This window comes from Ictalurus furcatus, chromosome 6, assembly GCF_023375685.1.
Source record: "Ictalurus furcatus strain D&B chromosome 6, Billie_1.0, whole genome shotgun sequence".
In the NCBI taxonomy this organism is placed as follows: domain Eukaryota; kingdom Metazoa; phylum Chordata; class Actinopteri; order Siluriformes; family Ictaluridae; genus Ictalurus; species Ictalurus furcatus.
The window spans coordinates 25,975,263-26,001,149 of NC_071260.1; the positions used below are offsets into that span (position 1 = coordinate 25,975,263).

At 41.7% G+C, this 25,887-nt stretch overlaps 1 protein-coding gene across 5 annotated transcripts in view; it reads right to left on the reverse strand.

Moving 5' to 3' along the window:
* Window positions 1-590: 590 nt before the first annotated feature.
* Window positions 591-25,887, reverse strand: part of hdac4 (histone deacetylase 4) — a 197,475-nt gene continuing 172,178 nt past the window's right edge. For all 5 annotated transcript variants that reach the window (XM_053627354.1, XM_053627353.1, XM_053627352.1 and 2 more), the window contains 7 exons: window positions 25,762-25,881; window positions 24,380-24,477; window positions 13,321-13,439; window positions 11,650-11,783; window positions 4,357-4,441; window positions 2,588-2,729; window positions 591-2,503 (listed from right to left, as the gene is read on the reverse strand). In XM_053627354.1, the coding sequence (XP_053483329.1) occupies window positions 2,464-2,503; window positions 2,588-2,729; window positions 4,357-4,441; window positions 11,650-11,783; window positions 13,321-13,439; window positions 24,380-24,477; window positions 25,762-25,881 (738 nt within the window). In that variant the 3' untranslated portion in view covers window positions 591-2,463. The remainder of the gene's footprint in view (window positions 2,504-2,587; window positions 2,730-4,356; window positions 4,442-11,649; window positions 11,784-13,320; window positions 13,440-24,379; window positions 24,478-25,761; window positions 25,882-25,887) is intronic.

Here is a 25,887-nt window from a genome sequence, read left to right on the forward strand (position 1 = left end):
ATGTGTGTAAAAGGCTGCTCTCTAAGAGAACTACGATCTCTAAGCATGTAAAACAACATTGTCAACTGTACAGAGTGTAACAGGGAAACGATAATCAAAAATGAAAAAGAAAAAAAAAAAAAAAAAAACCAAACAAAAATAAAATAAGTATAAAAAAAAAGAAAAAGATTTGAGATGACAAGGAAAAAAAAAAAAAACCAGGCAAAACTGGCAGAATGGAGTAGTCATGCGGTATACCAATAAGACTTTAAGAACAATTGTGACTGCAAGTCATGTCTCCTTCGTTAATATGCCCTTCTCCCACCTTGCGTATGAGAATATTAAAAAAGAATCGTAAGTTCATACAATGACAAAGGTAGTTGCCAAGCGGCTGAACATGAGTTGGGGTTTTCAAACAAATTAGCCCATCTACATCAGTCCACAGTGTGATGTGTTCAATCAGTGTCAAAGTGAATGAAGTCGTCAGCGAGCATGCTTGTGTAGATTTTATCCTTTATATATATATATATATATATATATATATATATATATATATATATATATATATATATATATATATATATATATATATATATATATATACACACACACACACACACACACACACACACGCACACACGCACACACACAAGTAAATGGACCATTAAAATGCATACATATGCTGCCATGCATGTGCTCCATACCTACAGTATGCACTCAGCTCAGAGACTCATGCGAGGAGTGTCACAGCCATCTCCATGGTTTTAGCATCATTATCAGGGTGAAGGCTGGTGGTCCAATTACTTCCTGGATTGCGTAACACACACACGTACGCTCACACACACACGCACACTCACACTCACACTCACTCAGACAGTAGCACCTGCCTGTAGTGAAATCTGTAGGGACGTCCACTGCAGTGCTGCTAGGAAACATCATGCTGGGCACCAGCACCGAATCGATCTGCTGGAACATCTGAAGGCTCAACGGTATATTTTAAAATTGTTTTCCAGCCCTTATGCTCATAGTTGAAAGATGTCAATGAAAACTGGCCATCTGGACAGAAGGTTATTATCGGTGATTAGCTAGCACTATTAATTGAATCGAATATGAACACTGTGACATTCAAACAGTACCTATAAAACGTCTAACGTCTGCCGTGAGAAATACATGAAAAATATAAATAGTTCAATCGTTCAACTTTTCTCATAAACCACACCAAGTTGTAGAAGAAGATAAACATGTTAACAGTCCTATCATGTATGCCTGCAGTTAGTGGCACTGAAGTACTGGTAATATCTCATGCTTTTAGTTTGTGTTCCTCTACTGGTCTACTGGGAATGGTGTTCAGTAACAGTGCATGCTAGTTAACGGAGACGGATGTATCGATTTGGTCATAGAGTTTGAACAAGTAGCTACATTGGGCTGTACTTGCTCTCAAAAGTACTAAAGAATCAATTGAAAACTGCTCCAACGATGTTTGCCTGGATATGGCTGGCAACTACCTTCTTGGTTATTTAAAAGTTAAGTCCAAAGCAAGTATCGAAAAAATGCAGAGGAAAAATAAATCGCCAATAAAATGATGATAATGTGTGTGAGACACGCACAAGTCTGCAGGACATTCCTGGTAAACATGCAAAGGGATTTCTGTCCTTCAGGCCTCCAGCCATTCCGCTCCTGGAAAAAAAATGAAGGAGGGGGCGGAAGTACCCGATGGCCTTCCCTTTATGGAACTAGTTTAAGGCAATGTTCTTCTCAAATCATCATTAAATCCACCAGCTCTGTAAAAAAAGGCACAAGCTCTCAGTGTCTCTCTTGTGTGTGTGTGTTAGAGGGGTTTCAGACAAGCTGCTTCGTCAGCCTTCATCCACACATCCTCTAAATTTTCTACCTCTCTCCCACCCTGCCCATGTCTCCGGCCTCTCCTCTCAACCATCTCGCAAAGCATCCAGAAGTAACTTTCAAAGAATTTCCCAATTCGGAATGAAACAGCACCAGTCACTTTTTCCTCCTCAAGAAAAGACAAACCAAATAAAACAACCAAAGAGACAAGAAATAAAACCAGACGAGGACACAGCCGTGACAACGTCCACAGTTGAGACCATGCGGACATTAGTGGCCATGAAAAGAAGAGTTTGCTTTTGAAAGCACCAGCTCTCGCTTCAAGCAGTGAGACGCAAGTCCACATCCTGTTTGAAAGCAGTCGTCTGTGCAGACAGAGCAGAAGGGAGGCCTGGACACACCCTGCTCTAGACAGAGACAGACTAAAACTGCAGAGGTTTTCCACACTGGTGTGCTTGGATTTTTTTTTGGAGACGTCTTCGGTCTGTTTTGCTTTCTGTGCTGAAAAGGCACTCAGAGGCGGCGGTGCCATGGAGCCTGGAGTGGCCAAAATGAAACATATGGAGAGAGCAGAGTGAGGTCACACACCAGTGAGAGGCTGTGAGCCAAGGAGGTCACCCAGTCAAGTTGGTCACCCGTCATCTACAGTGGTGGTTCTTCCTCCATTGGCTCCTCTTCAGACCTGCGACACAGATACAAACTCATTATTTGTCACCGACTACACCACTTCTACATAAAACTACTGCAGTTCAACAACAGAGCCTACCGTTTCCCCATGTTCTTGGTGGCTACAGACAATGAGGCCATGGCGGTTACAGTCTCAGCCTCCTCTGTCTCACACTTCTGAGCCTCGATCAGGGAGTAGCCCAGCGTCGAAACACTGCGCTGCAGACAGCGCCAGTACTTACCTTCAACACACATGGAACAGAGGACAATGCTTAGAATCATCATCAAATACTGAGAGATTGTTCTGCTGAGAAATGAAACATTCAAAGAGTGGTGTGAAAAAGTATTTGCTGATTTCTTCTGTTTTTGTGGATCTTGTATGGTAGCACTACTTGTATTGTTCTCTGCTTGATATATCGCTTTGCTTGTATTTTCTCATTTGTAAGTCGCTTTGGATAAAAGCGTCTGCTAAATGAATAAATGTAAATGTGTACATCTCATACTAAATAGTTTTAGATCTTCAAACAAAATACAACATAAAACAAAGGCAACCTGAGTAAACACACAATACAGGTTTTTTTTCCTTTATTGAAGCAAAAAAAGGTTATCCAACACCTATCACCCATGTGAGATAAACTTAAACTTCAATCTGGTTGTGTCACCTTTAGCAGCAATAACTGCAACTAAACATTTCAGATAACTGGAGATCAGTCTTTCATTTACTTCTAGGACTAGGACTTACTCCTATGCTTTTGATTGTTGTCTTGCTGCATAATCCAGTTACACTTGAGTTTCAACTTACAGACTGAAGACTGGATGTTCTCCTTTAGGAATTTCTGGTAGAGAGCAGAATTCACGTTTCTCAACTATTTAAAGTTGCCCAGGCCCTGAAGCAGTAAAGCATCCCCACACCATAACACTTCCACCACCATGCTTGACCATAGGTGTGGTGCTCTTTTTGTGGAATTCTGTGTTTGATTTATGGCAGATGTAACGGGACCCGTCTTCCAAACAGTTCCACTTTCGACTCATCAATCCACAGAACATTCTCCCAAAAGGGTCTGAGGATCATCAAGGTGTGTTTTGGCAAAATTCAGATGAGCCTTAATGTTCTTCTGGGTTAGCAGTGGTTTTCACCTCGCCACTTTTCCATGGATGCCATTTTTGCCCAGTGTTTTTCTGATAGTGGAGTCATGAACAGTGACCTTTATTGATGCAAGAGAGGCCTGCAGTTCCTTTGATGTCCTCGGCTATGTTTTGACTTGCTGGATGAGTCGTTGCTGTGCTCTTGGAGGAATTTTGGAAGGTCGGCCACTTCTGGGAAGGTTCACTATTGTGCAGAATTTTTCCATTTGGAGATAACGCCTCTCACTGTGGATCCTTGGCGTCCCAGAGTCTTTGAAATAGCTTTGTAACCCTTCCCAGACTGATGTATTTCAATCACCTTCTTCTTCATCATTTCTGGAATTTCTTTCAATCTTGGCATAGTTTTTTTTTACTGGGTAAGACCTTTTAACCAACTTCATGCTGTTGAATTATTTAAGTGTTGATCTGATTGAACAGGGTTTGCAGTAATCAGGCCTGGCTGCGTCTAGTCCAGCTGAACCCCATTATGAATGCAGTTTCATAGATTTGGGGAATTAGTAACTATGGGGGCAAATACATTTTCACACAGGCCCAGTTGGTATTGGATAACTTTTTTGCTTCAGCAAATAACATTATAGTTAAAAACTGTATTTTGTGTTTACTCAAGTTGCCTTTGTTTGAATTTCTGAAACAATCTAGTACAAGATATGTCTAAAACAAGAAGAAATCAGTATGGGGCAAATACTTTTTCTGCAGCACTGTAAGTGCAAGATGTCCACTTACTATGGGCTTCCAGAACCTTCTCCATGGAGCGCACAGCATTGAGATTGGGCCTCTGTTGAAGAACCTTCTCAGGTAGTGGTTCCAACTAGGGAAAACAGTTCACATCACATCACATCACTGACACTTTTCATGGCTCTACATTCAGTCCAATATTTCACTACTAGGACAGTCATACTCTTCTGTCTTATTATCAACAGTGCTTACATGCATGCAGTCTTACAATGTTTCTCGCCATATTTCAACCAACAAATTAATCAACTTTTAACTGGCAAAACAACTGCTAGGTGACAGACTGGCATACTTCTCTGCCTTTACAGCTGTAGTGCTGGTGACAGCTTGGCAAGGATAGTTGCAGAGCTGGATTTTACCCCAAGTGGTGGCATCTCAGGAAAAGTATTTTTTTTCAAACTGTTCCTCATGTAAAACCCAGGGTGGGAAACCTGCTTCGAAGAGCATGCTAATTGGCCTTTTCCCATATACTTAAGCTCACACACTCACAATTGTGGTATGTCACTAACAGACAATTGAGAGCTCATTCCCACCCAAATCACCAATTATGGTCTCCTGGATATCTCCTAGCAATAGTGCTAACAATTTACTCTTGTCCAGCCAGAGGTAGCAATTGTGTTTTGCAGGGCTATCTGCAGTGCTGATGTCTTTCTGGCAGAGTTCTCAGCAGGACTAGCTGTGTATTTGGCAAGGTTATCAGCAGGACAGTTTTCTATTTGATAGGGCTATATGCAAGCTTGGTGTCTGTTGGGCAAGACCGTCCAGCAGGACTGGTGTGTGTTTGACAGGGTTATCTGCAGAACTCATGATCATTTGTCAAGGTTATTTGCAGGATTAGTTGTAGGACAGGTGTCTGTCTGGGAGGTAATCTGTAGGACAGGTGTGTGACTGGCAGGGTTATCTGTAGGACTGCTGTCTGTTTGGCAGGGTTATCGGCAATGCTGCTGTAGTGTTGGTGGTTAGCCGGCACTAATCTGTGATATGGCTGTGAGGATAGTGTAGTGTTATGGTACTGTATATCCTAGTTAAGACTTAACACTTCACTCATAACAATCCTGGCTCAGCACACACAACAGTCCACAATACTCTGTTTTGTTCCTTGTCGAATTTCAAGGTCATAAGTGTGGCCACATCCCAAAGAAAATGGCAAGGAGGCAATAATCCATCACTGGTGTGGAACAATTAATTTTCACTGCCTTGAAAGCTGTAATGAACAAAACCTTTCAATGTGAAAATACAAGGAAGAAGAAAGGCTGACTTACAGGCAGCATGAAAAAGGATGCAAATGTAAAAAAAAAAACAAAACCCAACAACAAAAAAAACAACAGAGGCTAATGTTACAGTGCCCAAGGAGGAAAGGAAACAGAGCATGCCTTTTCCTTCTACAGACTTACAAAATGGGTGTTTTTTTGTGACTAGAAAAGAGAGATTAGCAACACTCCTTAAAAATACCATGTGAGAATTAGATTTACAGTGAGATTCAGTCCCATACAAATACAGCACTGTTTCTCCTAATCAAACAATAATCTACAAATGAAAAAGAACTAAATGGAGAAGTGTTTGTGCTTGACTTGTAGATGTCTGCCATGCACATCCAGTACCTTGCAACTGCAGATGAGGAAAGCCAGAGTTAAATGTGAGGCTGAAGTGAAGCCCAAGAGCTGTGGCTGTCTGACAGAGCACCCATGCCAGACAATAGAGCTCAGTGTTGAGCCACTGGCATTAAACAGAGTGGAAGTATGTCAAGCTCTAAGAGAAGAGTGCCCAATCCCATTCTCGAGTTTGGCACCTGTGCTCTACAGTGTGCACCATAACCAGACATTTTAGTGTGGTGACAGTTCTGCTTTCATTCAAACAGGCATGATTTGTGCCCATATGCATAGTCCCATGTGGTAAGGAAATCAGTCATCTCTGTGTTTGTAAAGCCAGGTGGTCATCTACTCATGATGCCCTGCTGTGCAGCTTCCCTGTAGCTCACTTCCAGTCTCAGCCAATCTCCTCACATCGTCAGAAATCTCTCGTTGCACTTCACCATAGCCTCGACCTACTAACCCCTAGCTACTCCCCCCATTGCCCCATCCCTCCTTCAGACCCTGCTGAGAGTGTAACCCTCACCTGCTCTGGCACAGGCCGGTGGGGGCCGGTCTGTCCATCAGTTTGAAAGATGACCATGGTGCATTGCTATAAACATTAATGGGTCTTGTCAGCACTCTCCAAGCAGCTCGACAGGTATGGAATGCAAGGCAGCCCCAATGACACAGGGGTTCATTGGAGTTCTTCCAACTCACCAAGCCAAGTGAGAGGACCCATACAGTTTCAGAGATAAAGAATCACTTTTGCTAATACAGCACTAAATCTAAACCCATGGCACAAATCCAAGGGAACATCTTACACAGATTTCAGAGAATGTATGATATAAACATTCGAGAATATCAATATGTTAATATTTATGAATCAATAATTAAATACATTATGTACATTTCACGCTACTGACTCTTATTATGCTATTAGAAACATTCCAAGGTCTGCCCTATCTGATTACTGTACATTACATTTAATTCACAAAGTGACCTTGTATGAAATTATTTGTGACCTTGGACATTTCCAAAGGGTAGAACATGGAGATGGGACTCGAAGGTAAAACCATGCATGTTTACAATAACTGCTGGGTAAACACATGGATAACCTAATCAGTGACTGGTAACAATTAGCCTATTAGGTTGTTGTTTATCAAATAATTACTGGGAGCCACAAGTTGGAGAGAAACATCTGTTAGTGCAAATTCACCAATTAGTCATGAGTTCAGAGTTGACTAACATCAGAGCTCATGCATCATTCATGAAGTATTTAACCTGAAAATACTTTTGATTAGTCACTGAAGAGCTGAGGTGGGGGGAGGGGGGGGGGGCAGGTCAGTGGTGGCAAAGTTTATTGCCAGCCATCGCTCCTAATCTGAACTTTTTTTCTGGAGAGGAAACTAAATCCTCATTATAGCAGGGACTCCACATGTTTATTGCTTTACCTTCCAATAAAACTGAATATTTCTCACACTGGAGCCAGCAGTAAAACGCTTCATATAATGACCAGTCACACAGGAGAAGGCAGTGGTGGAAACCATCCTCGCCTTCCTTCTCTATGACGAACAGCATGAAGCATTAGGAGATAACCAGGAGAAATCTTCAGGAGTGGATCACCAGGACTCATCAGGAGGGATCAAAATGTGTAGGCTTGAGACTGTATGAGTATGATGGGTTAATTTAGGGCTCTGGCTAGCTGAAGCAGCTGTGCTCCCATAAGAGTATTCAACACACTCCAGAGCGTGTGTGTACCCACACATATACACACTCCCTCTCTTGTTCTATCTGCCTCATCATGAAATGGTGGCCAGCATTCCAACTCTATTACACTGAAGCCTTTGTAAAGGCCATGATAAAACACTTGCTTCCTGAATTCTGATTACAGGCCTTACTCTCTGTTTATTTGATCTGTTATCGAGTTTGGGGATTTCAACCATGAGTTTTGGATCCAAAATTACTTGTTGCTCGGGTCATCGAATGAAATGTACTGCTGATTTTCACTTGTTCAGATACTGAGAAAACCCCTGCCAGGTTTCTGATGGACACATGCCACAAAAAACACCAGCGTTACTTATGAATCATGTGTGTCTGAATTTGGCATGCGACGCGTGTAGTATTTTGCATGGCGGCAAAACAGATGGACTCAGCTAATGAGCCATGATGAGTTGAACTGAGATGTTATGTACTGAGATGGTGTCACAACACTGATGTTATTTTAGGACTTTGGAGGCATGCGATTATATGTGAGAGAAGCGTGTTTGGTCCACCAAAAATGTTTCACAGCAATATCTCAATAACTCTAGTGCGGTTTTATGATGACGGCTTCCGTTAGACTTCAAATGATTCCTAATTTCCTTTGATTACTTCATCTCTGTATCTTGCTCTCTGTTAGTGACCCCATGTGCATAAAGTGTGAGCTTAACAGCTTGCAGATGTGGAATAGGGACATTGTTTGACTGCAGAGAGAGCGAGAGAGCGAGAGAGAGAGCGAGAGAGCGAGAGAGCATGTCTTTAACAATACTTAAAGATCTGACATTCTACCCCAATCACACCCCCAAGGTGAATGATGACTGTAGGTGTCTGAATCATATCCACAGAGCAGCAGTGATGCTTTTTGGATCAGTGGTAGCTCTATATTTAACAACACTCCCACTCTTTTCCTCTCGTCTGTTGTCTCCATTTTCTGTCTTTCTTCACCTGCTCCTCGTTTCCTCTCCTGCAGACCCATATACATTTGTTGTTACCATATTTGAGAGGTTGATATCTAAGCTGCGAACCAATCAAATACACTGACTGATATTAAGCTGCGGACCAACTTCGTGCCCTTCCTCTAGCCTCCACTTCTCTAGATCTCTGTCCTGTAGGGCTAATACAATTCCACACTCAGGCAACTTCTTTACAAGCTTCAACAGCCAGTCTTATTGTCCTGTTTACTTCTCTCCTCATCCAATGGACTGGAAACCGCTCTGTTATTACAGCCTATATTCCAGGCCTATATATACACACAAGCTCATCTTAAAAGTAAAACGAACAAGATAGTCATCTTAACCGGCTGAGAAAAGTGCTGGAGTGACAGCATGTTACTCTGTTAACAATGCTCATCTTAGCCTGCTGCTAAAAAAGTGAAAAGTGAGCCCAAGAGTTTGAGCTAGGCTGATTTCATTTTTCTCTCCTTGTGGGCAGGATGCCATTAGTTGTTCTTTAAGGTCTCTCAGGGCTAGAGCAGATGGCTTTAGCAGCTTTTCTTTTCAGCCAATTAAACATCATGAAGGCGTGCCCATGAAATACTTCATGTCCCAAGCATTGTTGCCTAATCAGTAGCTGTCCTGTCAACTATATACATTTCCTTCAACAAGATGAAACCCTTTTACAGCTTTGTGCAAAACCTAGCAATGCACAACAGAATATACATGGGTCTAAACAGGGTTTTATATTTTAACCAGAACAGCAATGACAAAAAGGACTGCATTTTATTGTGTGTGAGAGTCTTTGTGTGCCATGAATCACAGAGAACAGCCTGTTCAAGAAGGAACACTTCCACAATTAACCTTCAATTTTTCAACTTGACTCCTTGTTACTCCTCTGCAGTGGGAGCTTCCTCCTACACTGCTCAGCAAAGATGAGACAAGTGAGGAGAGGTTGTAAGATTGTGTAAAAATAAATTAAGAGAGCAGGATGATTGATTTGTATACTAAAATATCTTGACCAAATTGCTAATGCTAAAAAAGAAGAAAAATTAAATAGGCTACAAAACAAAGAATATACATGCGATCAGCCATAACAATCACCTGCCTAATATTGTGTACAGTAAATTCCACTTGTGCCACTAAAACAGCTCTGACCCGTCGAGGCATGGACTCCACAAGACCTGTGAAGGTGTGCTGTGGTATCTGGCACCAAGACGTTAGCAGCGGATCCTTTAAGTCCTGTAAGGTCCAACGTGGTGTGTCCATGGATCGGAGTTATTGGTCCAGCACATCCCACAGATGCTTGATCGGTTTGAGATCAGGGGAATTTGGAGGCTAAGTCCACACCTTGAACTCTATGTCATGTTCTTCAAACCATTTCTGAACAATTTTTGCAGTGTGGCAGGGATGCTGAAAGAGGCCACAGACATTAGGGAATACTGTTGCCATGAAGGGGTGTACTTGGTCTGCAACAATGTTTAGGTAGGTGGTACGTCAAAGTAACATCCACATGAATGCCAGGACCCAAGATTTCCCAGCAGAACATTGCCCAGAGCATCACACTTCCTCCACTGGCTTGCCTTCTAGTGCATCCCGGTGCTATCTCTTCCCCAGTTAAGCGATGCACACACACCAGGCTGTCCAAAAAAAAACAAAAAACAAAAACAAAAAACAAAAACAAAAAAAACCCCAACACGATTTATCATACCTGGCCACCTTCTCCAATTGCTCCATGGTCCAGTCCTGTTGCTCACGTGCCCGTTGTAGGCACTTTCGGTGGCGGACAGAGATCTGTAGATACGCACCCCCCTATGATGCACTGTGTGTTCTGACACCTTTCTATCAGAGTGGGCTGCGTAGCCACAGACAGAAAAAGCATCTACAATGGGCACGTGAGCATCAGAACTGGACCATGGAGCAATTGTAGCACAAATCGCTGACAAAATTAATGCTGGCTATGACAGAAAGGTGTTCTGACAATTTTCTATCACAACCAGCATTAACTTTGTCAGCAACTTGTGCTACAGTAGCTTTTCTGTAGGATTGGACAAGACGAGCTAGCCTTCGCTCCCCACGAGCATCAATGAGCCTTGGGCTCCCATGACCCTGTCGCCAGTTCACCGGTGGCCTTCTTTGGACCACTCTTGATAGGCAATAACCACTGCATACTGGGAACACTCACACGACCTCCCGTTTTGGAGATGCACTGACTCGGTCGTCTAGCCATCCCAAATTTGCTCAGATCCTTAAGCTTGCCTTTTTTTATCCTGCTTCCAACACATCAACTTCAATAACCGACTGTTCACGTGCTGCCTAATATATCCCACCCTTGACAGATGCCACTGTAATGAGATAATCAATGTTATTCACATCACCTGTCGGTGGATATAACGTCATGGCTGATCGGTTGTATTTTTGAAGACCTGATCTATTCAAATCTCTAAAGGAGTTAAATCATAATAGTAAAATCAACAGATCTCTTATTGGATGAAAAATTTTGCTCAATATGCTAAGACAGTTCATTTAGAAGCAAACTTGGCAGACTCTAACATGATACTGAAATTTTATTAATAAAAATGGTTAAACCCATACTTTAAAGCCATGACAATCTTTACTCAGTGTACAAAACTGGTCATGTTCTTGAAGGCATTTATTTGCATGTTACTGTAAGAGGTTTCTTGTGTCGAGTTTTATCTATGAATCGGTGAGGATACCACATTTCCACTCGCTTCATTTAGGAGCAGTTAAATGGTCACTATATTCAGAGAGTGTAACTTTATAGTGTGATGCAATGCTTCCTAGGGAAATGAGACTACAGTGACTCTGGTGCCAGGCTACAAAACCTGGCAGACTTTTTATTCACAACAATGTGCTCAGAATGGAAAACGTTTATTGTCGAAGGCTTTAACATGCCCTATAATCCAGTTCGTATTACCTGTCAGACTGAAGGAGCATCTATACTCCTTCACTGCACTACAATCCCTGACCCTATTTTGTGCAGCTCTACAGTATGTTCTTACCTCGTTTCCTAGCAAAGCAGAAACACATGCTTCAGACGCATCGCAGATGGCAGTGAGGTCGTGACCCCCCTCAAGGGCGAGCACCAGGCGGCCGCCGGCCAGGCCCATCAGCTGCTTGGTCAGGTAGCCAAAACCTGTAGAGAATGAGAAAGGAAGTGTGAGTGGTGTTTAGAGCTTACCCAAGAGCTTTGCCACTTGGCCCTCCATCAAAGGAGCCAAGGACGAGGCAAAAAGGAAAAGAAAGAGAAGGAGGAAAAGAAGGGTATTACATCATATTTTTTTCTTTTGCAAAGAAGGCACCCAGGATTTAGTGGGCCTAAACATATAATAAAAGGCAGGTTTCATTTTAATAAATGTGGCTCAGGATTTCGGCTCCAGGCTGCTTTTGATCTTTCTTTGACTATATGCATCCTGTTCTAACCAATTCAGACTTCTCTAAGAAGCCAGTTTAGCATCCAAATACTCTGTTACATTCCCTTTCAGCGCTTGGGAAAGAAAAAGAGAGAATGAGATTAAAAAAGTGAGGGAGGTACTGTTTTGCAATAGGCCTGGACAACATGGTATAATGAAGTAGGAACAGTATGTACACACACAATGAAACAACCGATTTAATTCACAGATAGAGCACTAGACAGAAATTCATTAGAGGCCACTGTGTGGAGAAAATGTGGGTGTAGTTCAGAAACACTAAATATGTGTCTGTGTGCACGGTCCTCTGTTGAGACCCAGATTAAAGAAAGTATAGTTAATTATATTGGTGTGTGCATACATGAATATACATGTTTATGTGTTCAACAGATATCTAGATAAACATGAGTGTGTACAGTTCCATAGAGGTCCTGATAAGCATGTGTGTGTGTGTGTGTGTGTGTGTGTGTGTGTATACAGCTCTATAGAGGTCCAGATAAGCATGTGTGTTTGTGTGTGGAGGAAAATGGGTCTTGTCACAGGCTATTGGGCTGATATGAGATCATTCTGCATCACAATCAGATTGAAAGTGGACTTAATCAGCAACGTTGGTGCAAACGCAGGCTAAAATGTGAACAAAGGTTCCACTCAACAACAAACCAGTGTTTATTCTTCACTACACATGCATTAAAGCACTTGCCTAAGGACTGACATGAGGTCATTTTTGGAGTTAAATGTAATCTACAAAAAAAGGGTTGAACATACTGTATAAGGATGGATTTGTAATAAGATAAAAGATACACCTTGGGACTTTACATGTTTCCCCATATTTTAAACTTAAACTAGATATAAGATTTATTTACTGAGGTAGAATATTTAGTTAAGGGTTGTTTGTGTAAATGAGAATGATTGATGTACTACATATTTCTGTAAGTGGAATAAAGGTCTTGTTGTTTGTGTGCCATCACGAAATCTAGAAAAACTGGAATAACTGACACGTAAAATAAATCTTTGGATTCTGCCAAGCAGTGTGTGATTTTCCTCTCCTCTCGAAGGGCCACACAGAGAGGCCACAAAAAAGGAAAGAGGTGATACAAACATGGACAGTAAGGAAAAAAAGGCGAGAGAGAGAGACCCCTATATTAATGACTCATTTTTTGTTATGTTGCATAAAAGCCTGATTTGTGAGAGGAGAGCAAAGGCAGTGTGCTGTAGTGTGCTGTAGTGTAAAAGTGTCAGAGTGATGGGTACTTGGCTACTCACACTTGGCTGTGAGTTTGTATCCCCCCAGTGGTGGCGGGTGGCCCTCCACAGCATCGAACCCCGACGAAACCAGAACCACATCAGGTGCAAACTCATTAGCAATAGGCATCACTATCGTTCTGCAAAGAAGATAAAGACATACATGATCATTCCACAATCCATCACAGTTATTTATAAAACATCAATGCCAAGCATAGAGTTAGATGCAGAAAACCTTTACACAAAAGTCTGGACACTGACTCAGAAATAATAAACAAAATACCTAACGTCTACTGTAAGACTTAATAGTAAAACAAGGTATCAATATATAGACTAACACTTCTAAAACTAGTAGCAGAGTCAGGGGTAAAACTTTTACTGTAATGATTACAGTAAAAATGTAGCAGTGTACCATGGTATTTTGGGAAAAAACAACAAAAACAAAACCTTACATGATAATGGTAAAACAGGCAACATACTCAACCTCCCTGCAGTACAAGAGAGAAGCTCTCTCAAATCCATGCATCACGATGTACACATACAAATGCAATCAAAAATGATCATTTAAACCACCTTTTTGACTCAGATGAAAAATTACTGGAGTGAATTTCAAATTAAGGCACCACACAAAGACCTTTCAATTTATCATTTGAACTACCATATAACTGCAAACCATACCACAGAACTACCATAGAACTACAACCAATACCATAGAACTACAAACCATACCATATAACTACAACAGAACTGCTACCAATACCATAGAACTACAATAGAACTGCAACCAATACCATAGAACTACAAACAATACCATAGAACTACCACAGAATTGCAAACCATACCATAGAACTACCACAGAACTGTAAACCATACCATAGAACTGCAAACCATACCATGCTACTACCATAGAACTGCAATAATACAAAAGTTTACAAAAAAACAAGACATGCAGGGAAAAAACCAGCTATGTTTTTTATTTATTTTATTATCTTATTAAAAGCTCAACCAGATCTTTGTTGATCTGAACTTCGTTGCATGGGTTTGAGAGAGCCTCTCTCCTGATGAACTGAGCCGCACCAGTTATTGCACAAATACAAACGTATATGTTAACCATGTAGTTAGTATCAACCGTGGACCCATAGACACTTCAGTCCATTGACTAATTTCTACCAACATCTAATTTGGTACACAGCCATGTGAAAGGGGGGATGGACCAACTTACATTGATTTCAAGTTACAGGCTCAGTGTCAATGTGTGACTGATAGAAGGACTGTGGGTTTAATGGCCCATTTTGCAGTGAGGCTGTGATTCCTAGCAATTCCTGCAATGCACACAGCTCCTCGGCTTGACTCACCCAGCGTCCAGTACTGACCCAATGACAGCGTGACTGAGCACGGCATATGGCATAAAAGCACTCCCATCAGTCCTCCCTCACTCTAGAACTTTTATTAAAGTTAACAAATATATGCTCCCCTGTCTGACTCTCATGCCATAAAGCATAGTGAATGTTATCATTGGGTAAGGAATATCAGAGCACACGCCAGCATGAGGCATGTGTATTGCCTGGGCATGAGGATATTATGACTGAGCTTATGAGTATAACCTCTGGCTGGCCGGTTCCAGTGTCCCTGAAGCACAGCCAGCTGTGAGGCTATATTAAGCTACATTACGATGCTGCATTTCACTGGCTGACCTGCAGCTGGAGAGGAACTGGATCTGCCTGGGGTTTGGTGGGGCTGCAGTCAGAGCTCTCTCTGAGGATCTGGTTGGAGCACAGTTCGCCGCTGCAGTGTAGGTGTAGGCAGATTATAGGCTGGCTTTGTGTTGCTTTTATTTAGATGTGGGTAGGTCTTGCACAGCTGAAACCTGTCCGCAAGTACCGCAGCTGAAGTCAGTCTGTAAATACCCGTCATGGATTTAAGTGTATTCTTAAAGAACACTACATATCCTACAATAATCTATCTACCTCATTCTGATTTGGCTAAATGCTGACGTCAAATCTTGGCTTTATTTTTGTACTGGGGAACACAATCCTGTTCCATAACTGTCAAAGATGTTTAAGTCCATGTAACACAGTTCTTGTTAGTGCAGCTTGGGGTCATGTCACATAGGCAGTTTATTTGATTTGGTTCAAGAAGTTTGGCTGCTGTAGCTATAGCCATGTCTCAGATGTAAATGTGAATGTTATGCATTAACAGCAATGGCTAACATGACACCTATTTTGGAGCAGCTGTAGGAAGCTGTACTTTGCTGACCCCTGGAACATGGTACATTGAATGCATGGGCTTGGTGTGAGAGATCTGGCTCCTGAGATGGCTGAGGTCCACTCAAGCCTCATGCTTTAGATCCCCTTCTGCACTTAGCATAGTTTGCATTTGTAGCACACAGCCCAATATCATTCACATCTCCAACCTGAATTTAGTGTTTAGGGAAGTTTCTACAGTGGCTCTACCATGTCGTACCTTTTTGTGTGTTGATGGAACTAAGATGGACTGATGAAAACAAGGAAAGAGTGGGTAAGAGGATGTCAGTGGGTATACCAATGAATATGGGGAGTATGGTGGTTTTCAGAGCATCACAGTCCTCCAAGCTGAAAATACTTCATATTTTCACAGTCAACAGTGACTCTGGTCATTGCATGTTTTGGCTTGTTTTGTGGCTACACATAAAAAAAAAAAAAATTCAGTCTCACAACAGTCGCTTGGAAAAAGTGTTGACTGGCCACTGATGGTCTTAGGTCAATATTTTAGCCAGCTCTAGAAACAAGGAAAACCTATTCGTTAGCACGAAAGAAGTCTCTTTCTACAGCTGTCTGCAGCCTCAGGCAGACTTTCTGTCACAGGTGACACTTGCTGACGCTACGCTTCTCTTATACAGCCACAGCAAAGCCTGGCTGTGTTTCTCCTGTGTCTGGAGCATGATGCACAAAAGCTTTGATGCTTTGCATGCAGGCCACAGGCATGCCGATGGCTGCCACAAACCTGGATTCGAGACTTGGAGCGCCAACAGTGGGGTGGGTACCGAACCCGCTGCCTCACTTTGATGTTCTCAGCGAGACGTGCTAGCGCCATGCACCCATCAAAAGTGTTCACATCATCACATTCCCTCGAAGGACCCCCCACCAAAACGTGCAGTGCCCTGCCATAAGTCACAGCCACGATCTCATGGTGACGGGTGTGGAAATTCTGCATTAATGCGCATGTATGAATCATGGACTCTCTTGATCTGGGAAGAAGAAAAGAGCTTTCACTTATTATATTGGAAATACTGAGATTTATGAGCCACGGAGCTGGAGTCTTGGGTCTTTGCTATCCATCAGGGGACTTCAGCTTGTTGCTTTACTCCTGATTCTAAGCAAAATGAAATGAACAGAAAGGGGATGACTTCTTGTCTGGACCACACAGATATGTAATAACTATAAATCAAAGCAGGCTGTGACCCTCACAGAACACATGTGCCTCTCACACTTCACAGATCCCAAAACACCTTTTTTAACCCTCTTCTCCATGCGTCACCCTTGTCTTTCCGACCTTTTTCCACAGGAGTAAGAAAGCAGGCTTGGGTTTGACGTCCTTGAAATCAGCCCGTCAGGGCCTTCAGTGGAATACGCTCAGAGAACACTTCTTACCAAACTACCAAGCTTCCTATAGTCTGTCTAACCTTCTGTGTGATCAAAATGCAAAGACAAACACACAGCAGAAGTGGTATCTGCGTAGATCCACCAGGCTTTTCTGCTAAGCTCACCTCTTGAAGAGAAGGCTCATAAAGAGAAAGCATGCCGTGTAAAGTCAAAGAGACCCATATTAATAATCACTAAGCATTCACCCAGGACTCCTCATCGGTCTGGAACATACTCCTTCATCCTTCATACCACACAGTCAGGGTCCTCGCTAAACCTTAAAAAAGGCCCATAAATGTTCCCCATCAGAAAATAGTGGATGCTTTAAAAAAGGCAGCATTAGAAAATACTGTTCAAGGATAGAAATAGGATCTTGGAAAGTTGCTATATTGTATTTTTCTTGATTAGTGGTATTGTTCCCTATGATTTAATGCTGAAAGGCTTGAGAGCATATATTTCAATAACTGAAAAGTGTGAACCAAGAAATAAAAAAGTACAATTCTCCTTGGACTTTTTTTCCAGCTCATTTCTGAGCCAGGATTAATAGCAACTGTCAGTATCCCACTGTGTTTAGTGGTTATTGCAGTGCTAAAAGAACAGACTGTGCCGCTCTCAGTGGCTTTCCCAGGGCCAAAGGAACATGCATTGACAGCGTATGGGCTTTCCTCTCTTTCCCAAGAGCTTATCAGTGAACCTCAAAGCCCTTTACTCTAAAGATGACAGTACCCCATCTTAGTCATAAAACAACTGACATCAATATACTTTCCCAACAGTTATCCTGAAATTCATGTGGAATTTTCCCTCGGTTTCCCCAAATCATCAGGGTAAAGTGACTCTCCCAGTGATTTTTTAACCAAGAAAGATATTTTTGGGAAACGAGTATTCACCTAGGAATCCTTTTGGAAATTCTGATGGTTGGGACAAAATTCTAGGCATGGATGGTTGGGACCAGTTCTAATGCTAGACATGGATCATCAATCAACTTCTTGTAAAAGCTGCCCAGAGCCCAAATAGCCATTGGAGAGTAAAATAATCTTTCTACCTCTTTTATTTTATGGGTAGTGGCAGTGCATTTGAAAGAGTGAGAGTCGTGTAGCATGTAGAGCTGGAACATGGCTTGGCAGGAGCAACTTGTTGGAAGACAACAGAAGGTTTTGTATCGACAGGATATGAAGATGCTTCCGCAAATAGAGATCAGGCCAATTTCTAATTGATCCAATTTCCAATTGAACAGATGCTCTTTCAAACGCACACAGTTTGGAATTTGACAAGGTCTTCTTCTTCTTCACATGGCACTGACAAGAAACAAGCCAAGGTCCTTCTCATTAAGCCTCATCCGTTCCACTAAAAATAAATGTTCTAATCCACCTCCCATTATCATCACTAAAGATCTCTCAGAGGAAAATGTTTGCAATGGAAGACCCAAACAGCAGCTGATCCACTGCAGAAGACATCAGGATCATGAGAGATGGTTGGTGAAGATTTATGAGCGCTAATTAGCAAAGGCCTCTACAGATTCTCCTGCAATGCACCGAGACAAATTGCGAGAAGTAGAAGTGGGACAGGGGACCACATACTGTCAAAAAATGATTCATCCTTACAATTCGGTCTAATTCACAAAACGAGGGAGGCCAGTAGTGGTTAGAGGAAACAATGGGGCCCACTTGTAAAATCACCAGGACCAACGAAGGGTTAATGCTATCCAGGGCTATCTGTCAGGCTCAAAGGCTTTTCCAATCTCTCCCCCTATACAAAAAAAAAAAAAGTCAAGAAAGACCTAAAAGGAAAAGAAGGGGGAAAACACTTCAAAGCCTTGTCATCTGGCATTGCAGAGAGCTGGTTTGAATTAGACTTCAATTCTCCTCTCCTTTTCCAAGTTCATGGCGAGAATGCTCATGGCTTCTGGTTTTCATTAGAGCCAATTTTCTTATCTTTTTTCTCCCTCTTTCTTCATCTCAAGCTTGATCCCCTGTAAATGCAACGTGGCACTGAGTGTAGCTAAATAAGAAGGTGCTGCCTGCAAGGCACGCATTGTCTCACATGGCCCACAAAAACACAGCTGAGAGGGAAATAAGGAAAATGCAGAAAAAGGGAGACAGTGGGAGGGAAAACAAAAGAGAGAAAGATGTTGGTTGTTTACACCAGAGCAGCCTTTATTTATCTGTTCCTCTCATCTGTTTGGTGGGATACAGATTTTTCCATTCAGACTTTATCATTACTGCAATAACGCATTATTTACCAAGCAGAGAGAGAGAGAGAGAGAGAGAGAGAGAGAGAGAGACTTGAATTAAAAACTGATGGTAGTTGATGGAAAGAGAGAGAAGGGAAGGAGTGCAAGAGAGCAGGAAGACAGAGACAAAAAGAAAAGATATATGGCCTGTTAGGCTCTCCTTCTCCAGTCTTAAGGGAGAGATAAATCAGAATTCAGAGAAGGGTGCAGTGCTGTGTGAATGATGTGAGCGGCATGGTAGTGAGAAAGAGATTGAAAGAGAGTGGGAGAGAAGAAGAGAGAACGAGCAAGGAAGATTTTGGCAAGGGGATGGTTCCTTCAACGGGTTGGAACTCAAAAATTGCTGAACATGGATTTAATGCATCAGATAATTGCCAAGTCCTTCATGTGGTGGACTGAGTGCATCAGCAAAAAGGAGAAAATCAAACTAAACCGTGTATAAAGATTAAAGTGTCTATTAACAAACTCATCTGTCCTGGACAGATGTGCTTTTTACTGTGAATGCTTTTTCATTCATTCATTTTCAGTAACTGTTATCCTGGTCAGGGTAGCAGACCTTATACTGGGATCACTGGACATGAGACGGAAATACACCCTGGATGGGAAATTGGCTTAGGGTAGTTGCACTTATTTATTTGCGATTTCTGATTGAAGATAACCCTTATTTCTGGACTGGAGGAGATTTGAGAAGCTCTGGGTAATAAATTAGGCAAATCTTCAGTAAGTTTGCTCAGCTTGGCTAGACAAACCTATATAATTTACTTTCAAGATAAAATGCAGCACTGTAGAAAAAATATAAGTCCAACCTCTTTAGTGCTTAAAGTCCAACCTGAAAGTTATTACACAAGATGGACATAAGTATGCTGGCTTGATACTTTAGACATTTCCCATAGTTTTGTAAAAAGATTAAGACCTGCAGCACTGATTTTATGGAGATGCCAGTGGTCCTGACCCTTGTGCACTCTGGACCTGCCTGATCCGTTCGTTCGGATGCCCTACCTCAGGATGGAGCTCTCATCAACTGGAGGATAAAGCCTGGAGATTGCTTAGGATGGTGCCACTTGAAGTACCATGAAATAGTTTGGACCTCAATTCCACATGGACATTCTCGCTGTGGTTGCTGGGACTACTGTTGCCGCTATGGCCTTGAGACTGCAATTACCACCTGCAGTTTTGCACTCAGGTCTCCTTTGGTGAACAGTGGACTAGTTCAACAAAGACTTCATGTAAAAACCATAATGAACTTCCTTTTACTTTCACACTATCTGTTGTTACCCAGATGAGGATGGGTTCCCTTCTGAGTCTGGTTCCTCTCAAGGTTTCTTCCTCATATCATCTTACAGAGTTTTTCCTCGCCACCGGCTCGCTCAATAGGGACAAATCCACACACTTAAAATCTGTATCCGGTGTTTATGTTTCTGTAAAGCTGCTTTGAGACAATGTCTATTGTAAAAAGCGCTATACAAATAAAATTGAATTTAATTGTTTCCTACTAGCATCAACTAGTGTCCTTTGATTTCATGGGTGCAAGGCCAATTATAGCCTTTAGTCAGCAAATTATTTACATGTAGCCAAGGTTGATTTACAAAATGTTTTAAAATCATTTCAAACCAGAAGTATACTGATTAAGAATAGCAGGGGATTGCTCGAGAGTGACAAAAGGGAGGAAGAGACTTGTCAGTGCATAAGCACTTTTACTTCTCCAACAGGGTACAGTCCAATTGACCAATGCCTGAACTTCCCAATACTAAACTGATGACATTGACAACTTTGGTTAAAACAAACAAACAAATAAATAATAATAAATAAATAAAATAAAATAAAATAAATATAAAGTGAAGTTGTTGGGGAAAATAGAATACCAATTTGCCAATTTCCTCCAAATTTAACACTCTCATAATCACATATTAAAATTCAGAAAACATATACACTATATGGCCAAAAGTTTGACACCTGACCATCACACCCATTATGTGGTTCTTCCCCAAACTGTTGCAAAGTTGGAAGCACATAATTGCATACGATGTCTTTGTATGCTGAAGCATTACAATTTCCCTTCACTGGAACTAAGGGGGCCAAACCTGTTCCAGCAAGACAAAGCGAGGTCCATGAAGACATGGTCTGCTAAGGTTGGAGTGGGAGAATTCGAATGGCCTGTACAGAGCCCTGATCTCAACCCCACTCAACACCTTTGGGATGAACTGGAACACCGACTGCACCCCAGGCCTCCTTACTCAACATCACTGCCTGACCTCACTAATGCTCTTGTGGCTGAATTAGCACAAATCCCCACAGCCACGCTCCAAACTCTAATGAAAAGCTTTCCAACATCTGAACTGGAATGCGATGTTCAACAAGCACATATGGGTGTGATGGTCAGGTTTACACAAACTTTTCTTCAAAACACTGGATAACTGTTTACTTTACAACTAAGCTAATTATGTTGTTCATTGTAGAACTGTACTGTCCAATGAGAGGAGGTTATAGAGAGCAGAGGAGCAGAAAAGAGAAATGAAGGAGGACGAAACAAAGAGGAGAGCAGGCCAGGTTACAGTGCTGCGGGTACCATGATCGGTATGAATGGGTTTACTGTATGGGGCTGTGTGCCAGGTTCAGAGCGGCGGCAGGCAGGAAGTGAGTTGTGAAGTGAACTCGGACTGAATCATCCAGCGGCTCAGCAAAATGTGCTTCCGAGAGTCATACACCACAGTACCACACACTGCTGCTCCAGCAGACTGGGGCTCCTGTGACTAACCCTGACTCACACTTCAACACGTTATCCCTCATATTCCTCAGCCAACAACACTCAGTATTCCCTTAGGATTACAGAGTAATGCCGCTAGCTGCACAGAGTCCAAATATTATACATCAGCTGTTTACATCAGCATAGAGGTCCGCATTAATGCCAGACTTCAGTGGGACATGTGGAACCCTATGCAATAGGATGAAACGTTGCAGTAGGAAACTGGTGGTCAAACAGCCAGTGCAGGTGGGAATTTAAAAAAATAAAAACTTCTGATACATGAAATTTCCCAACAATAACACTATTTTTCCTCCATCTTTTGATCAAGATGGTTACATTTCAAATGTTAGATGATTGTTTCAACACTTAGCCTACTGTGAGACGTAAACAATGACATATCATACTTTTCATCCATTTATAGTTACACCTATTATAGAGAAACGTCCACAAACCAAGTTAGTTCCTGTTATCATGTATAACTTTTATCTCACTTGAAATAACGCAGCTTGTCATGTTATCGAGAAACCCCAAATTTCCTCAGTTCCACAAATTCCCACAAATTTCCTCACTGTTCAAGTGCTGACACTGGAGACTCCTTCCAAAAATTCGAAAGAAACCCCTCATTCACCATATCAACAAGTACGATAATGCCGACGGCACCATTCTGAGAGTTTCCGCTATAGAAAATGAATGGACACCTTCTGACCAATCAGAATAGAGAATTCCATGGTACACTAATTCTGTATACACATTTTGAACTAAAAGCAGTGTTTGGAATACAAAACAATTACTGTAGGTGCGCAAGGCTTACCTGCTTGTGTCATGGCAAATATGGAGTCACTGAGACATCCACAAATGCAGAAAATAAATTGCTTAAAGGCTAATAAAAGAGCATTAAAAGTAACGAAAGGCAGATCCGACATTTGTAAGGCTAATGGAATGCGTTTCTGTTAAGACTTTTGCTGTGCAAGCGAAAGTGAGATAAACGCCAGCAGGACATGGTATAAACAGACTGAATATAACGTGTGCGCAGGACCCCTCGGTGTAAGAAGTGTGCTGTGGGAAGCTACCCGTCTGGCCTCAGTAAAGAAAGAACCGGGTGATGCAGTGTGTGAAGCAGCTGGCATCACTTAGACCCTGCGTGCGGAGCTTAGGCCGGACCGAAACTGTGCTGTTTATCAGTGATGCACTGCAGGGAGATTTACAGTGCCTGAGAGAATGGAAGACAGGACCAAAAGCTGATTGGAGTGCTGAGCGGGAGGTGAAGAAAGGGATGAGCACGGATCAACCAGGTTCATCGCAGACGTGCTGCAGGCTGTTTGTCACGCCACTTGTCTGCCTGCAGGATCAGAGTGAACGTGTTTGTTGTGGATTGACCTCTTCAAAGCAGAGGTCTGAAACGGGCCGTGTGCTGGCGTTCTGGGGGGAGATGGTTATTAATAGTCCCAGACACCGGAGCTAATGGGGCTCAGACCTACTGGCACATCCTCAAAGACTCGCATCAGCCCCCGTACACAGATAAAAGACACTGGCCAAAAGAGGGGCGGTGCTTAAATAAATTGTTACAAGACATTGTTTTGGAAGCTTTCTTCTCCGACTTTCTTTTATTCGCTCTTAGATGTCGAAAATCTGTGCGAAAGTTGTAGGCGATGCGCACATTTTCAGTCAGGAGTCAGTGCAGCAGTTCTGTGCAGTTTGACATTATTTACATGCAGCAGTGCAACAAATGATCCAATTTACCTTTCCTTAAAATTCAGGCATACAGTGAGATGCTCACTACTTGAAAGTCTTAACAGGGTAATGGACACCACTGCTTTCAATATTCTCTGGGCATCAGAGTAGCAGGCATGAGACAGCTTAGGGACCTTAAGCTTACGCAGAGTACAAGAGGAAACAAAGTGTACCTTAAACAAGTTTAAAGTCTACTTGTATCTTCCAGTAGTGCACTAGCTGCAGGGGCCAGAGCTTGCCGTCTATCAGCAGGACACTCTCTAAACCTGCACCACGCATGGTTTAAATAAACACTCAAGAGTGTGAGGCTGGCAGTGACACGAGCACTCGAAGGAGGAATAACAAGGAAGATATTAAAAAACATCACACCTAGTTAGCCACAGAGAAACGGCTTGTTATCAAGGTTATGCCGGTTCATAGAAAATGCCACTGAAAATAAAATAATGTACCAAAATACCTGGAAATCACTGAAATAAAATAAAAGGAAGACGTAAATAATATACGTGCTTTTCTTGCTTGGTGTTGAAAATGGCTCCATACCTTTCAATTTATATAAATTAATAAAAATGAAACAAAGTAAATAAAAATCTCCAAAAAATAAATGTAGCTACCAAAACAGCATTCAAATATATATATATATATATATATATATATATATATATATATATATATATATATATATATATATATATAAAAAACTAATTTTAAAATATAAACTGAAAATACAGTCAGAACTAGAATAACACTGGCGGTTACCTGAAGGCAGCCAGATAGTCCACGTCTCCCATGGGAGGCTCCAGACCGCCTGTGAAGGCCATGTTCACGTTGAAGCCCACACCAGGCCCCGAGCCAACCTGGTACACAAACACAGACATACACAGCCTTAAACGTCATTAAAAAAGAAAGGAGAAAAAAAAAAAAAAAAAAAAAAAACCACACACACACACACACACACACACTAAAAAAAAGGTAAACAACCGACGAGGAACATTTTAGCATTTTGGAACCACACTGCAAAAATGACTAGTAGAAATACCTTGGATACAGTGAAATGTATCTAATATTTCTTATTATACGACAATACACCCAAAAATAAACCAAATATAAGAGTATTAAATCTATTTCAAGCCATTTGTACTCATTTCAAGCTTCAAATACAGTAGTCTTGTTCTACAAGCCTGAAATGTGTAATAATGTCCAGCAATAGGTTTAATAAGGTTTTTGGATAGAACAGTGGCACTTCTCTGATCTAGAAGGAATCAATTATAATGCAAATGTATCGATTAGTGACCAAATTGAAATAGCAGGAACTTTTTCAGGAACTCCAAAACTTTAGCTATGTGATCACTGAAGGAACCAGGGCCGGTGATGGTTTCTACGCCCTAGGTTCAGACCTGTTCTCTGTTTCTGCTTCAGATTAGATACTTTTCTGTCGCTCCAAGACTTTTTAGGTGGAGCATGTTGTACTGTCAGATATATAATCTGGTGTCCTGTTTAATGTTCGGCTCCAGGATCCAGTCTGACCCTAATCAGGACAAAGTTCTTCCTGAAGATGAATGAATGAATATAGGTTGCACTGAATGACAGTGATTGCTCAGACACAAGTGCAATCACAAAATGAGCAAATTGCCTTACCTGGCAATTAGGAGAAAAAAAAAAAAAAGCATTTATTCAACAAGCAACTGCTGAAAAGTTTATAAAAAAAAAAAAAAAAAAAGCACTTGTGTAGCACTTTTGTTTTTAATCCAAGATGCAAATAAAAATGTGAGTTGTGTACATGTTTCTAGTGGCATGCCAGTCATGGCAAAGGCATGACATTTTGCTTGTTTAAAAAGCAACATTAACGTTAACATTTACACAACAACGCAAAAAAAAAAAAAAAAAATAAGACAACAATGTCCCGATGTTAATATCAAACTCCTCCATGTTTGCTGTAATGCTAGAACAACATACTGTTGAACAGTTAGTACCAATGCTGTTATTTTACATACTGCTTTAGGCTCTAGAGGGATCTAGGACTAGCGCGCGTGTGTGTGCGCGCGTGTGGAGGAAAATGAAATGGAGAGAAGTGTTATTTTTCTTTTCTCAGTCTGTGAGACATGATGAGTCGGTGTCTCAGCTGCGTCTGTGGTTCTGACCTCATCAGGAGCGCCGCTGCCAGGAAAGAAGTTCCCGTCGTCATAGCGATGCAGAGACAGATACAGCACATTGGGGTCACTGTAGAAAGCCTGCTGGGTGCCGTTGCCATGGTGAACGTCCTAAAA